The 14,444-nt window shown below is 43.0% G+C and overlaps 1 protein-coding gene across 6 annotated transcripts; it reads left to right on the top strand.

Annotated features, from left to right (window-relative positions):
- The first annotated feature begins 1,538 nt into the window (after nt 1–1,538).
- Pira1 (paired-Ig-like receptor A1) lies at nt 1,539–9,856 on the top strand. 6 transcript variants are annotated; one of them, NR_163846.1, is made up of 10 exons: nt 1,565–1,654; nt 1,809–1,844; nt 2,026–2,310; nt 2,458–2,763; nt 3,923–4,207; nt 4,334–4,642; nt 4,870–5,166; nt 5,428–5,730; nt 5,962–6,012; nt 8,325–9,856. NR_163846.1 is itself a non-coding variant. In XM_017322036.2 (9 exons), exons 1-9 carry the CDS (start codon nt 1,621–1,623, stop codon nt 8,459–8,461), a joined length of 1,755 nt encoding a protein of 584 aa, XP_017177525.1. In that variant the 5' UTR covers nt 1,539–1,620; the 3' UTR covers nt 8,462–9,856. The 6 variants fall into 6 exon arrangements, 5 of the variants coding, with proteins under 5 accessions (XP_017177525.1, XP_017177526.1, XP_017177527.1 ...); XM_017322036.2 differs by lacking the exon at nt 3,923–4,207 and having other exon boundaries at nt 1,539–1,654; nt 2,461–2,763; NM_001371068.1 differs by lacking the exon at nt 3,923–4,207.
- The last annotated feature ends 4,588 nt before the right edge of the window (nt 9,857–14,444 follow it).

Genomic DNA, 14,444 nt, shown 5'->3' with positions numbered 1-14,444 from the left:
ATGGTTACTTGATCTTTGACAAAGGAACTAAAACTATCCAGGGGAAAAAAGACAGCATTTTCAACAAATGGTTCTGGTTCAACTCGCAGTCTGCATGTAGAAGAATGCAGATCGATCCATTTTTATCTCCTTGTACAAAGCTCAAGTCCAAGTGGATCAAGGACCTCCACCTAAAACCAGATATGCTGAATCTAATATAAGAAAATGTGTGGAAGAACCTCAAATTCATAGGCTGGCATGACCACCCAGTTCTCCCTGAGTCTAGACCACCAACTAAGGAGTGTACCTGGAGGAATCCATGGCTGAAGGTACATATGTAGCAGAGAATGGACTATCTGAGAGCAATGGGAGGGAAGACTGCTTTGATGGCCCAGAGTAGGGGGATGTTTGAGCAGTGGGCGAGAGTGTGGAGGGGTGAGGGGCACTCTCATACAGGCAAAAAGAATGGGGAGGCCATATGTAGGATAGGGGGTTGGTAAAGGGAGTAACAGGAAGTGGGATATCATTTGCGATGTAAACAAATGGAATGATTAATAAAAAAAAGAATTATGGTCCTATTCGTACAACTACAACCTGTATCCCAAGAAACTCAAATGAACTTGAACCTGTGTGGACCACTAACCCCATGACAATATAATTTGTTGAATAAGCAGAAGGATTTAGGAAAACAATGATGGTAAGTGTTAGGACAGTGATGTGGCTCAGTGTCTGCTGCCAAAATAAGACCTGGCTCTATACAGGAGAAATCCAGGGCCAAGAAGTGGGAGTGGGTGGGTGGGAGAGTGGGTGAGGGAGCAGGTAGGGGACTTTTGGGATAGCATTGGGAATGTAAATGAAAAAATATCTAATTAAAAGAAAAAAAAGCTCAGCCAAAATAAATAAATGAATGAATAAATAAAGTAGAACTAAACCAAAAAAAAAAAAAAAAGACCTGACTCTGTTGACAGAATCCACACTGGACAAAGAAAACTGATTGCTAAAGTTGTATTCTGACCTCCATACATGTGCTTTGACACACATGCATATGTATATACAAACAAACATAGAGACACAAAAACAAACACTAAAAAATGAATAGAAATATGTACCCTTAAAATTGGAAGGGAAAACATAAACATAATAAAAACAAAAAACAAATTGTAATGCCCAGTCTTAATGCATCACTTGAGACTAAAAAGAAAAAGCTGTAAATCTCACTCCAGGCAGATCCTTCTCAGAAACATCAAAACTGTTGAAAAGAAAGAAATAGTTCACATAAAACAATGAGGAACAAAGAAAACCACATTTACATTTTTACTGTTGTGTGAAATGTTCACACATGTTTGCTACAATATGGCCATGACAGTAATGTGCACAGGTGAGGCAGACACTGGTGGGCTGAGGAAACGCCATCTGTGTAAGACCTAATGGCAGAGGGTCGACTGCCTGGCCTAGTCACACCATTGAGGAAGTCAGAGCATGGTCCTGAGGAGGGCAGTTCCTCTTTCTGTGGGGCTGCTGATATATGACCATGTCATGGGGACTGCCCTGCCTCCAGAGCCACACCCTGTACACAATCCCTTCAGAAAGGCTCTGTAGCTCTGCCCTCAAGCACAGTTGGAGCCACTGAGGGGAGATGCCATGTCCTGCACCTTCACAGCCCTGCTCTGTCTTGGTGAGATGTGAAGAGGGGGAGGGAATACTGAGGTCTGGAAATGATCAGGGCCTGTAGACCAGCACTCACCCAAAAGGAAACCTCAGGGTCTCAGATGTTTCTGCAGACTTGCTCAGCCTTGGGGACAAATCTCTTACAAAGAACTCTCTTCCAGGACTGACTCTGAGCCTCTGGATCCCAGTGCTGACAGGTGAGTGTGTCTGCAGCTGACCTGAAATGCTCTTTTCTTCATATCCAGGAGCCATGCCTGGGCTGTGATGGTGGAAAACACCACCTGTGTGTGAGTCCTGTGGGTGGCAGGAAGGCCATGGGGTTAAGGACTGCAATCTGAGTGTGTTTGTCCTGAGTCCTAGTTGCTCTGTTACTTGCAGGGTCCCTCCCTAAGCCTATCCTCAGAGTACAGCCAGACTCTGTGGTCTCCAGGAGGACTAAGGTGACTTTCTTTTGTGAGGAGACAATTGGAGCCAATGAGTACCACCTCTATAAAGATGGAAAGCTATATAAAACCGTAACAAAGAACAAACAGAAGCCAGCAAACAAGGCTGAATTCTCATTCTCAAATGTAGACCTGAGAAATGCAGGTCAATATCGATGTTCCTACAGCACCCAGGATGAATCATCAGGCTACAGTGACCTCCTGGAGCTGGTGGTGACAGGTGAGAGACACACAGGATCCTAGGCCTCAGGTTATAACTGTCCAGACTTGGCTCTGTTAACAGGAATGCCCACCCTCACTGTGGGAACCTCAGAGCCAAGGAGAATGAGGCTTGGGGATATTTAACTGACTCCTCCTTCTCTCCTAGAAGACTACTGGACACCCAGCCTTTCAGCCCAGGCCAGCCCAGTGGTAACTTCAGGAGGGTATGTCACCCTCCAGTGTGAGTCCTGGCCGAGCTATGACAGGTTCATTTTGACTGTAGCAGGACCACAGAAGTTCTCATGGACACAAGACTCACAGTATAACTACTCTACACGGAAGAACCACGCCCTGTTCTCTGTGGGCCCTGTGACCCCCAACCAGAGATGGATATTCAGATGTTACAGTTATGACAGGAATAGACCATATGTGTTCTCAGCTCCAAGTGAATCCGTGGAGCTCCTGGTCTCAGGTGAGGAACCTCAGCCTTCCATAGAATGATATTGAAATCATACAGGTTTCAGAGACCACTTGATGTGCGGTGTATCCAGGTGGGGATCCAGGGCTCTTTTGAACTTTGACACAGAGCACAGGAAACAGTGAGTCCAAGACTCACAGTGACAGTCAAGCCCAGAGTGCCCATTAGGGAGATGATGCTTTATGAGGGCTTCGGTTACTCTGGAGCAGCTGTAGCACCATCCACCAGAGCTCCGAGATTCTGGAATAACAGAGAGAGGAAGGATGATGGTAGCTAGAGAGGTTGAGGATACCCGGAGGACACGCCCTGGAGAACACAGAATCAACTAAGCAGGAATCCTGAGGGCTCACAGAGCCTGCACGGGTGTACCCTAGGACCTCTGCGTACATGCTGTGACTGCTCCAAATGATAACATTTTTTATAACCGGGTATAGTGGTCCACGCCTTTAATCCCTGCACTCGGAAGGCAGAGGCAGGCAGATTTCTGATTTTGAGGCCAGCCTGGTCTACAGAGTGAGTTCCAGGACAGCCAGGGCTATACAGAGAAACCCTGTCTCGAAAAACCAAAAATAGAAAACCATACAAAAAAAAACAAAAACAAAAAACATTTTTTTAGTGGTAGGGGGATTTTATTTCACTGTGTAGTTCTAACTTATTTACCTGGAACTCATTCTGTAGATCAGGCTATCCACCAAGTCAGAAATCCACCAGCCTCTGCCTCCTTTGTACGCAGATTAAATGTGTGTTCCAGAAGCACCTGGCTTGCTTCAGTTTTTTATAGGACTCCTAAGAGTGGGAGTGGGGATCTCTCTGACACTTTTGCCTACACAAGGGATCTTTGTGTTCCTAGTGGCTTGCCTTGTCCAATCCTCATGTGAGGGTGTGGGCCTAGTGTTCTAGCATCTTTTTATGCCATGTTCAGTCAATATCACTAAAAAGCCTTCTCTTCTCTAAAACAGAGGAGCAGTGAATCTGGGAGAGAAGGGAGGTGGGGAGGACTGTGTCATATCAGGGAGGAGGGAAGAATGGGAAGTTGTCTTCTGGTGAATTGTATGGGAGAAGGATGAAAACGACAAAGGCAACATCTTCTGGTGGGACATTCTCTGTGCCACTTTCCAACACACCCATGTGCTTCACTCTGATTTCTATGTAGGTAATCTCCAAAAACCAACCATCAAGGCTGAACCAGGATCTGTGATCACCTCCAAAAGAGCAATGACCATCTGGTGTCAGGGGAACCTGGATGCAGAAGTATATTTTCTGCATAATGAGAAAAGCCAAAAAACACAGAGCACACAGACCCTACAGGAGCCTGGGAACAAGGGCAAGTTCTTCATCCCTTCTGTGACACAACAACATGCAGGGCAATATCGCTGTTATTGTTACAGCTCAGCTGGTTGATCACAGCCCAGTGACACCCTGGAGCTGGTGGTGACAGGTGAGGGGACAGTCAGATTCTCAACCCCAGGCTCTGCTCCTAGGAGTCTTCCCTTCCCACAAAGTATTGCAAGAGAACACTGGGACGGTGTGAGAGCATGTAAGAGACGGCTTCCTTCTCTCCTAGGAATCTATGAATACTATGAACCCAGGCTGTCAGTACTGCCCAGCCCTGTGGTGACAGCAGGAGGGAACATGACACTCCACTGTGCCTCAGACTTTCACTACGATAAATTCATTCTCACCAAGGAAGATAAGAAATTCACCAGCTCACTGGACACAGAGCATATATCTTCTAGTAGACAGTACCGAGCCCTGTTTATTATAGGACCCACAACCCCAACCCACACAGGGACATTCAGATGTTATGGTTACTACAAGAATGCCCCACAGCTGTGGTCAGTACCTAGTGCTCTTCAACAAATACTCATCTCAGGTAAGTCCCCACTATCATTCTCCAAACATTTTCTGAGGCCCTAAGCCCTTTGCCACAGGCCTGCCCCTCTGCTGAGTTGCAGGTAGAGAAGGACTAAATGGAGAGCCTGTGTTCTCGAACACTGCCCTGACTGGGGAGAAGAGGGGACATGCACAAGGGCCAGAGGGGAGGGCAAAGGTGTTTGGTAAGAATAAAACCTCAGTCTCTAGCTGTCACCTTCCCTCTAGGGCTGTCCAAGAAGCCCTCTCTGCTGACTCACCAAGGCCATACCATGGACCCTGGAATGACCCTCACCCTGCAGTGTTTCTCTGACATCAACTATGACAGATATGCTCTGCACAAGGTGGGGGGAGCTGACATCATGCAGCACTCTAGCCAGCAGACTGACACTGGCTTCTCTGTGGCCAACTTCACACTGGGCTATGTGAGTAGCTCCACTGGAGGCCAATACAGATGCTATGGTGCACACAACCTCTCCTCTGAGTGGTCAGCCTCCAGTGAGCCCCTGGACATCCTGATCACAGGTGAGTAACTTAACAGACTCAATCAGGAACCTAGCCTCTGCTCAGGCTCTAATGGGGTGGGGCGGGGGGGGGGGGGGCTGGGGAGCTTATGGCCAGGATGAGAGAAAGGAATCCTAAGCAGGAGTAGAAACAAGAAGATGAGAACAGGAGTTGAGCTCAGTCAGAGAAAAGAGACAGAGACCCACTTTCTCAGGGTGGAGTCATGTGTGATTGGAGCTCAGAACAAGGAAGCTAGCCTCTCATCATGCCTCTTCTCTTTAGGACAGCTCCCTCTCACTCCTTCCCTCTCAGTGAAGCCTAACCACACAGTGCACTCAGGAGAGACCGTGAGCCTGCTGTGTTGGTCAATGGACCCTGTGGATACTTTCATTCTGTCCAAGGAGGGATCAGCCCAGCAACCCCTGCGACTAAAATCGAAGTCCCATGATCAGCAGTCCCAGGCAGAATTCTCCATGAGTGCTGTGACCTCCCATCTCTCAGGCACCTACAGGTGCTATGGAGCTCAAGACTCATCTTTCTACCTCTTGTCATCTGCCAGTGCCCCTGTGGAGCTCACAGTCTCAGGTAAGGTGGTCCTGACATGTCAGTGTGACTTACAATTAACACTGTATCAGGGCTCTTACTGGGGTGGGATTAAGGGCACAAAAGGAATGGTTAGACATAGGCACATTCGTCAGCACATAACAGGATACCAGCAATGATCCTTCATGTAATGTTGACTCACTGTGACAAGTTAGGAGGGCATATGTAGGGGAAACAGCAGGAAGAACATCATCTTCTTGTTCTGTTTCCTAGAAACCATTGAATCCTCCACCTGGTCTCCCAAAAGGCCCATCCCACCAATTCGTAAGTATCACACATATCTTTGTAGGAAAAGTGCTACAAACACAGGCAGCCTAAAAACCAGATCCTGTTAATGACACTTCTCATTTCTCAGTCATGTCAGCTTGGGAGTATCAAAGACCAGCAAATATCCTAAAAGAGAAACCAGAGGCTGGGGCTTAACTGTTCGGCTACAGAAGGTAGCATCCAAAGAGAGGCATTGAGCCTCCACTTGGATGATGAGACAGCTGGGTAAGATTGTGAGCAAAGAACCTAGAAAGTCACCTCCCCATAATATCCCTAAGAAACAAACATTTCCCCTGCACAGAATCTGTCCCGGGATTACTAACAAAGACTCTGTTGGAATGTAGGCTCAGATGGGTAAAGCTGCTTATATCCTGATAAAGCTGCAGCTGGAGGTCCTACTTGGACAGTCCCTTCCATTGCTGGGCTGCTCCTTCTCTGAGTATGAATGGGAGAAGCCTGGTTCACGTGTCTGTGTATTTTTGGTGATGATTGAAGCTGTTACCTCTCCTGATAGAGGAGATCCCCAGAACTTGATTCTGCAGTCAGTCTAGCCCACAGTCTACTGATGCATGGCAAGGGTGGGTCAAATAGCCATGGTGGGGGACTCAGGCTCCTTCAGTCTAGCTCATGGGGCATAATTCTAAGATCCTCTATGAGTCTGTGACATCCACCCTTAGGAGCATCTTCAGGTGCTATACATACCTATCTTCCAATGTGTTGTCATACAGCACTGACTCTGCAGTTCATGGTCAAAGGAAAGAAAATCTAGATCTTTCTGAGATAAAGGGGTGTCTCAGTATTTTCCATTTACAATAAATATTAGCGAGCATAGGGTTTAAAAGCTGCAGAGTGTCAGTCAGATGGGTATTCACCCTCATGAGGGTGCGAGGCAACCTGAATCATTCTAGGGATGCCCCCTGATAATGGAATCCGAAGATTTCATGTAGTTAGAAAAAACCATTTTGGGGAGGCCACAGACATATATAGGATCCTATGCAGGGACTGGTTCCCATTGCCAACCTCTTCTCCTCACTCTCAAATAAACAATATTCACAGGATCCCTGTCAGACCCTCGCTCTCAGTGTAGCCATGGCCTATGGTGCCTCTGGGAGAGGTGTAATAATTACAAAGCCTGTTGAAATCTGATGAAAACAGATTCAAATCCATACCTAATCCATGTCAGACAGAATTCTCTATGATATCTAGAACATAGCAATATTCCCATTAAGGAAAACAAAATCCAAATGTTACAATTGATACCTATTGCTCTGTGAAGTCTGCAACCTTTATCTTGTGAGTGAAATATAGAAGTTGTGACTGTACAATTCATACTTCACTGAGCAGTGACAGCTACGAATGTCTTAATCTAGGCCTTGGTACACCTGTCTGAAAAAGAGAGGGTTTGGAGATGGGACCTCCAGGGACTCTTTAACCTTGACCCTGGGATCTTCTAAAGTGATGGAGAACCTTCACCACTCTCTTCTCACAGTGGGACACATACTGTTGTTGCCATAACTTTTGCTTCTAAAGCCAAGAAAAGTGAGAGTCATATCAGTCAGTCTTAGGATCTACGCTTAACATGCACTAGTCCTGGTATTGAGGGACTCTAAGGGAAAATCCCAGTGGATTAACATCCAGTCTCCTTTTTTTGTTTGTTTGTTTGTTTTTTGATTGTTTTTTTACACACAGAGAGAGAGAGAGAGAGAGACAGAGACAGAGAGAGAGACAGAGACAGAGACAGAGACAGAGACAGAGACAGAGACAGAGAGATCAAAAGTAAGGTCAGATCAAGGGAGAAATGGAAGAGAAATGGAACGTGACAAGGGAACCAACACTCACTAAAAAAACACACTGAGAATCTGATTCTGTACAACCTCTGATGTCTGGTCTCACTAGTATGTAATTGGTTTTCTATTAGCACAATGTCTGAAGAATTTGGTAAGAATAAGAGAGGGGAACCAGCTATATAACAAGAACCATTCATCCCAGAACTCTATAAGCTTATATGGTGAAAATGATGGGCATCTCTGATAAATGATAGAGTGGAACTCAGAAGAAACACTAAGGTCGATTAAGTACAGATACATCCTGCTCCTCTTCTTCTACTATTCTTAGGACCAGCTGAGAACATCTGTTCATGCTAGAACATGTCCAAAACCTAGGCAGTTGAATAAAGACAATTTCAAGTCATAGCACTGGAAAGAGTACAACATTGTCCTCCCCAAGGACAGCAAGGGCTCTGGTTGGATGCTTAGTTAGGAAACTTTGACCATCCCTAACTTCTGTAACTTCTGTATCTAACTCCACAGCCACAGAGAACAAGGATCACACAATGGAGAATCTCATCAGGATGGGGATGGCAGTCCTGGTCCTCATCGTCCTTTCGATTCTAGCCACTGAGGCTTGGCGAAGCCATAGACAGACCCACCCTGCAGCTGGGAACTAATCTAAAGAAAAAAGAATGCATCTTCAATGTTCTACACTCTGGGAAATAAAGCTGATGACCCAAAGTTTTCTGTCAAAAGAAAAAAAAAATCCTGTTGTGGTATTGAGGAACTGTTGTAAGAATGTCTAGGAAGCAAAAGTTTGGGGTTCAGAGGGAAGTGGAAGTGTCATAATGAGGTGCTTCCTCAATAAATGAATTACTGTCCCTCCACATACTGGGAGCCTTTGTTTCCTGAACCCACACTCTTCTGAGCCCATAAAGTGAGGGAATAGGCTGTCCCACCTGCCTGGAATATCTTTCACCTGTGAATTGTATTTTTCTGTATTACTTTATGGGATGTATTCATTCACATTTAAAGGCCTCTGTCATCTTTATGAATTGTATTTAAGGACAGTTCCTTGTATGTGTGTGAGTGTGCATATACAGGAGGGTCGGGTGTATGTATTAGCCTACTGCCATTGTGTGTTCTTTCAGGCAACTTGGTGGGCAGGGGCTTGGGAGACAAAGGCTTAGTTGATGTTCCTTGTGGCAGCAGACCTCCTGGAAAGCATGCAGTCCTTGGGGTAGGAAATGGAGTACTCAGTGTAGGTTATTGCTCTTTCCTAAGTTTTCAGGGGAGTTGGCAGGACAGGGCTTGGTGAGGAGACGCTTACCTGGTGTCCCTTAGGACGGCAGCCCTCTGAGTAATCAGGCAGGGTTGTGGCTGCTACTATTTTTTAAAGAAACAAACCAATAAAATGACTCCTGGGTCAATGTCTTGCTCAGCATCCTCCTGCAGGAGATGGGAACTTATGCAGATACCCACAACTGAACACTGCAGAGAAAGATCTGAAAATACTGAATCCTGAATGGGTAAATACTTGCAAAAGAACATTTAGTTTTTCTAACAAGTCACACTGGTACACAAAGCACACTGAAGGGCAGGTCTCATGCCCAGCGGTACGTGGCCAACACTAAATGAACTCACTGGTATTTTCGAAGTCTGTGCTTATAATGCTTGTCTGTTACTTATATATTATGATGACCTGTCATGTGCTTTTAGACGACTTCAGGGAATTCATAATGTATATGTATAAAAAAAAATCACAGTACTAGACACCTCACAAATATACAGTTCTATTTACCAAGGATTCCTGTATAATTAGCAAAAAGATTTTCATTGTTTTCTTCTTCCATTTTTCCATTCTGTGTGACTACTTACATTATTGTGCCTAATGTCATTTCACTGTGAATTTCATTTTTTAAGTTTTTGTGATTTAAATGCATTTATACATCAAATGTATTAGTAATGAGTACTTTGAGAATCATATAATACATAAAACTTTGTTCAACTTTTATATTCATATCCTTTCATATCCTAAACTATCATTAATAAATATTTAATACTATCTATAACTGAGGATTCTGCATCTAATGTTGAAATATAAATTGATTCAAAACATACAAAATATTCTTTGGGAGTTAAGCATAGTAAAAAAGCATAAAATATTAAAAATGAGTTATTAAGAAATATATTCAAAAGCCCTGATATGATACAGTGAGGGAGTATTTAAAAGGCATTATATATCTGTTTACATTTTCTAACAGTTTACTAAAAAAAAGATTATCAGTGTTTCTAAGAGGTAAATTATATTATCAGTAACTATAGTTTAAAAAATTCAAAATATGTCTCTAGCTGCATATGTATCAGAAGATGGCATAGTCGGCCATCATTGGAAAGAGAGACCCACTGGTCTTGCAAACTTATATGCCTCAGTACAGGGGAACGCCAGGGCCAAGAAGTGGGAGTTGGTGGGTAGGGGAGTTGGGGGGGGAGGATATGGGGGACTTTTGGGATAGCATTGGAAACGTAAATGAAGAAAAATACCTAGTGAAAAATAAAAATAAAAAAATTTCAAAATATCAAAAACTCTTTGAAGTTAAACAGTAAGAAAATGTTAATTGTAAGCACAGGGAGAAAAAATATCAACAAGATTTCCATGATGTTGGTAGAACATGATTTTAATATTTTCAACTGTTAATATTCAACAAACAGAATAATTTTTAAGATGTACTTCATTGTTATGTCTCTCTTTTTCTTTCTGATTTTATTAGTTTGGAATTTCCTCTGTGCCCTCTGGTTAGTTTGACTAATGGTTTATCAACCTTGTTGATTTTCTCAAAGACCCAGCTTCTGGTTTTGTTGATTCTGTGTATTCTTCTTTTTATTTCTATTTGGTTCATTTCAGCCCTAAATTTGATTATTTCCTTCTGTCTACTCCTCTTGTGTGTATTTGCTTCTTTTTCTTGTAGACCTTTCAGATGTGCTATCATCCTGCTCCTGTAAGTTCTCTTCAGTTTCTTTTTGGAGGCACACTTAGAGCTATGAGTTTTCCTCTTAACACAGCTTTCATTGTGTTCCATAAGGTATGATGTGTCTTCACTTTCATTAAATTCTAAAAAGCCTTTAATTTCTTTATTTTTCCTTCTTCAGAGTCCATTTGCATGTGTGCTTTTGGTTGTTTTCATTGGTATTTAAGACCAGGCTTGTTCAGTGATGATCTGATAGGATGCATGAGATTATGTCAATGTTCTTGTATCTGTTGAGGCCTGTTTGTGACTAGTTATATTGTCATTTGTGGAGAAGGTACCATGAGGTGCTGAGAAGAAGGTGCTGAGAAGGTATATTCTTTTGCTTTAGGATTAAGTGTTCTATAAATATCTCTTAGATCCATTTGGTTCATAACTTGTGTACTTTCCCGGTGTCTCTGTTTAGTTTGTGTTTCCATGATCTGTCCATTGCTGAGAGTGGAGTGTGGAAGTCTCCCATTATTATTCTATGGGGTGCAATGTGTGCCTTGAACTTTAGTAATGTTTCTTTTATAAATTTGGGTGCCCTTGCAATTGGGGCATAAATGTTAAGAATTGAGAGTTCATCTTGGTAGATTAATTCTTTAACCAGTATAAAATGTCCTTCATTTTTTGATAACTGTTGGTTGAAAGTTGATTTTATTCGATATCAGATTGGCTACTCCAGCTTGTTTCTTGGGACCATTTGCTTGGAAAATTGTTTTCCAACCTATTACTCTAAGGTAGTGTCTGTCTTTGTCACTGAGGTGCATTTCCTGTATGCATCAAAATGCTGGGTCCTGTTTACATATCCAGTCTGTTAGTCTATGTCTCTTTATTGGGGAATTGAATCCATTCATGCTAAGAGATATTAAGGAAAAGTGATTGTTGTTTTTGTTGTTAGAGATGGAAGTATGTTTGTGTGGCTATCTTCTTTTGGGTTTGTTGAAAGATTATTTTCTTGCTTTTTCTAGGGTGTAGTTTCCCTCCTTGTGTTGGTGTTTTCCATCTATTATCCTTTGTAGGGCTGGATTTATGGAAAGATATTCTGTAAATTTGGTTTTCTCATGGAATATCTTAGTTTCTCCCTCTATGGTAATTTAGACTTTTGCTGGGTTTATAGGAAGGACAGGCTCCAATCACATATATTGAGGGCAGCAAGCACTTGAGATAATCAGATGGCAGAAGGCAAGCATAAGAACAGAAGCAACAGAAACCAAGGTTACTTGGCATCATCAGAACCAAACTCTCCCACCATAGCAAGTCCTGGATACACCATCACACCAGAAAAGCAAGACATGGATCTAAAGTCATTTCTCATGATGATGATGGACAACTTTAAGAAGGAAATACAGGAAAACACAGGTAAACAGCTAGAAGCCCTTAAAGAGGAAACACACAAATCCCTTAAAAAGTTATAGGAAAACACTACCAAACAGTTGAAAGAATTGAGCAAAACCATCCAGGATCTAAAAATGGAAGTAGAAACAATAAAGAAAACCCAAAGGGAGACAATTCTGGAGATAGAAATCCTAGGAAAGAAATCAGGAACCATAGATGTGAGCATCAGCAACAGAATACAAGAGATGGAAGAGAGAATCTCAGGTGCAGAAGATTCTATAGAAACCATGGGCACAACAATCAAAGAAAATGCCAAATGCAAAAAGATCCTAACTCGCCGGGCAGTGGTGGTGCACGCCTTTAATTCCAGAACTTGGGAGGCAGAGGCAGGTGGATTTCTGAGTTCAAGGCCAGCCTGGTCTACAAAGTGAGTTCCAGGACAGCCAGGACTACACAGAGAAACCCTGTCTCAAAAAAATAGACTAAGACATACAGGAAATAGACTAACAGACTGGATAAGTAAACATGAACCAGCATTTTGCTGCATACAGGAAATGCATATCAGTATCAAACACTACCTCAGAATAAAGGGCTGGAAAAAAAATTTCCAAACAAATGGTCCCAAGAAACAAATGGAAGTAGCCATTCTAATATCAAATAAAATCGATGTTCAACCAAAAGTCATCAAAAAAGATAAGGAAGGATACTTCATACTCATCAGAGGAAAATCTACCAAGAACTCTCAGTTCTGAGCACCTATGCCCCAAATGCAAGGGCACCCAGAATTTTCAACTGAGTAATACCAAATGGCTGACAAGCACCTAAAGAAATGGTCAACATCCTTAGTCATCAGGGAAATGTAAATCAAAATAACCCACTTTAAAAATTCCATTTCACAACAGTCAGAATAGCTAAGACCAAAAATTAAGGTGAGAGCCAATGCTGGCAAAGATGTGGAGAAAGAGGAACATTCTCCCATTGCTGGTGGGATTTCAACTACCCTGGAAATCAGTTTAGCACCTCCTCAGAAAATTGGACATAGTACTACCTGAGGATCCAGCAATACCACTCCTGGGCATATACCCAAAAGATGTTTCAACTTGTAATAAGGACACATGCTCCACTATGTTCATGGCAGTCTTATTTATAATAGCCAGAAGCTGGAAAGAACCCACATGTCCCTCAACAGAGGAATGGATACAGAAAATGTGGTACATTTACACAATGGAGTACTACTCAGCTGTTAAAAACAACGAATTCATGAAATTCTTACACAAATGGATGGAACTAGAAAATATCATCCTGAATGAGGTAACCCAATCACAAAAGAACACACATGATATGCACTCACTGATAAGTGGATATGAGCCCAGAAGCTCAGGATACCTAAAAAAATGCAGGGACAAAATGGAACAGAGACTGTAGGTAGGACCATCCAGTGACTGGTCCACCTTGGGAACAATTCCATACACAGGCATCAAACCCTGACACTATTACTGATGCCATATTGTGCTTTCAGACAGGAGCTTAGCAAGATTACCCTTTGAGAGTCTCTACCAGCAGCTGACTGAAACAGATGCAGTTACTTACAGCCATCGATTGGACTGGGGTAAGGCACCCCAGTGGAAGAGTTAAGTGCAGGACTGGGGATACTGAAAGGAATGGAAACCCCATAGGAAGAACAACCGTGTCAACAAACCTAGATCCCTAGGCACTCTGGTGAGTCTGAAGACAGCTACAGTGTACGTAAGTATCATAATAAATAAATCTTGGGCCAGAGCAAGCAGGGACTGAGCCAGTGGTGTTGACCAGAGCAGGCAGGGCTGACTGGATTGAGCAGAGGTCCAAAGTTCAATTCCCAACAACCACATGAAGACTCACAACCATCTGTACAGCTACAGTGTACTCGTATACATAAAATAAATAAATACATCATTAAAAGAGAGAGAGAGAAGATTGGCCAAAATAAACATGGAGCAGAGATTGAGGGATGGCCAAGCAATGATTGACCTAACATGGCTACGTATTTGTAGGTCACCTAGATCAAGCATGGTTTGGTTGATGGTCCATTTTCTCTGCGTCCACATGGGCCCAACATAGTTAACTTTATAGGTCTTCTTTGAGGTGTTCTTGTCCCCTGTCACTACCTTAATCTTACTTCCCACTCTTACACAAGACTCTCTGAGCTCCGTCTATTGTTTGGCTGTGTAGATCCATCCCAAGGGAGAGAAATGACTGCTGACACTATTAAGGATATTCTGCCGTGTCTAAAGACTGGACTGTAAAATAACTGTCTTCTAAGAAGCTTAATCCA

Source organism: Mus musculus, chromosome 7 (genome assembly GCF_000001635.26).
Source record: "Mus musculus strain C57BL/6J chromosome 7, GRCm38.p6 C57BL/6J".
Taxonomy (NCBI): Eukaryota; Metazoa; Chordata; class Mammalia; order Rodentia; family Muridae; genus Mus; species Mus musculus.
This window is presented reverse-complemented; position numbering and strand designations above follow the sequence as displayed.

Excerpts from the sequence above, each read along its gene's own strand:
- Pira1 (NM_001371068.1), top strand. The coding sequence starts at position 1,621 with ATGTCCTGCACCTTCACAGCCCTGCTCTGTCTTG. Across the intron at positions 2,764-4,333 it reads CGTGGAGCTCCTGGTCTCAG|GAATCTATGAATACTATGAA; the intron begins GTGAGGAACCTC and ends CTTCTCTCCTAG. Across the intron at positions 5,167-5,427 it reads CCTGGACATCCTGATCACAG|GACAGCTCCCTCTCACTCCT; the intron begins GTGAGTAACTTA and ends TCTTCTCTTTAG.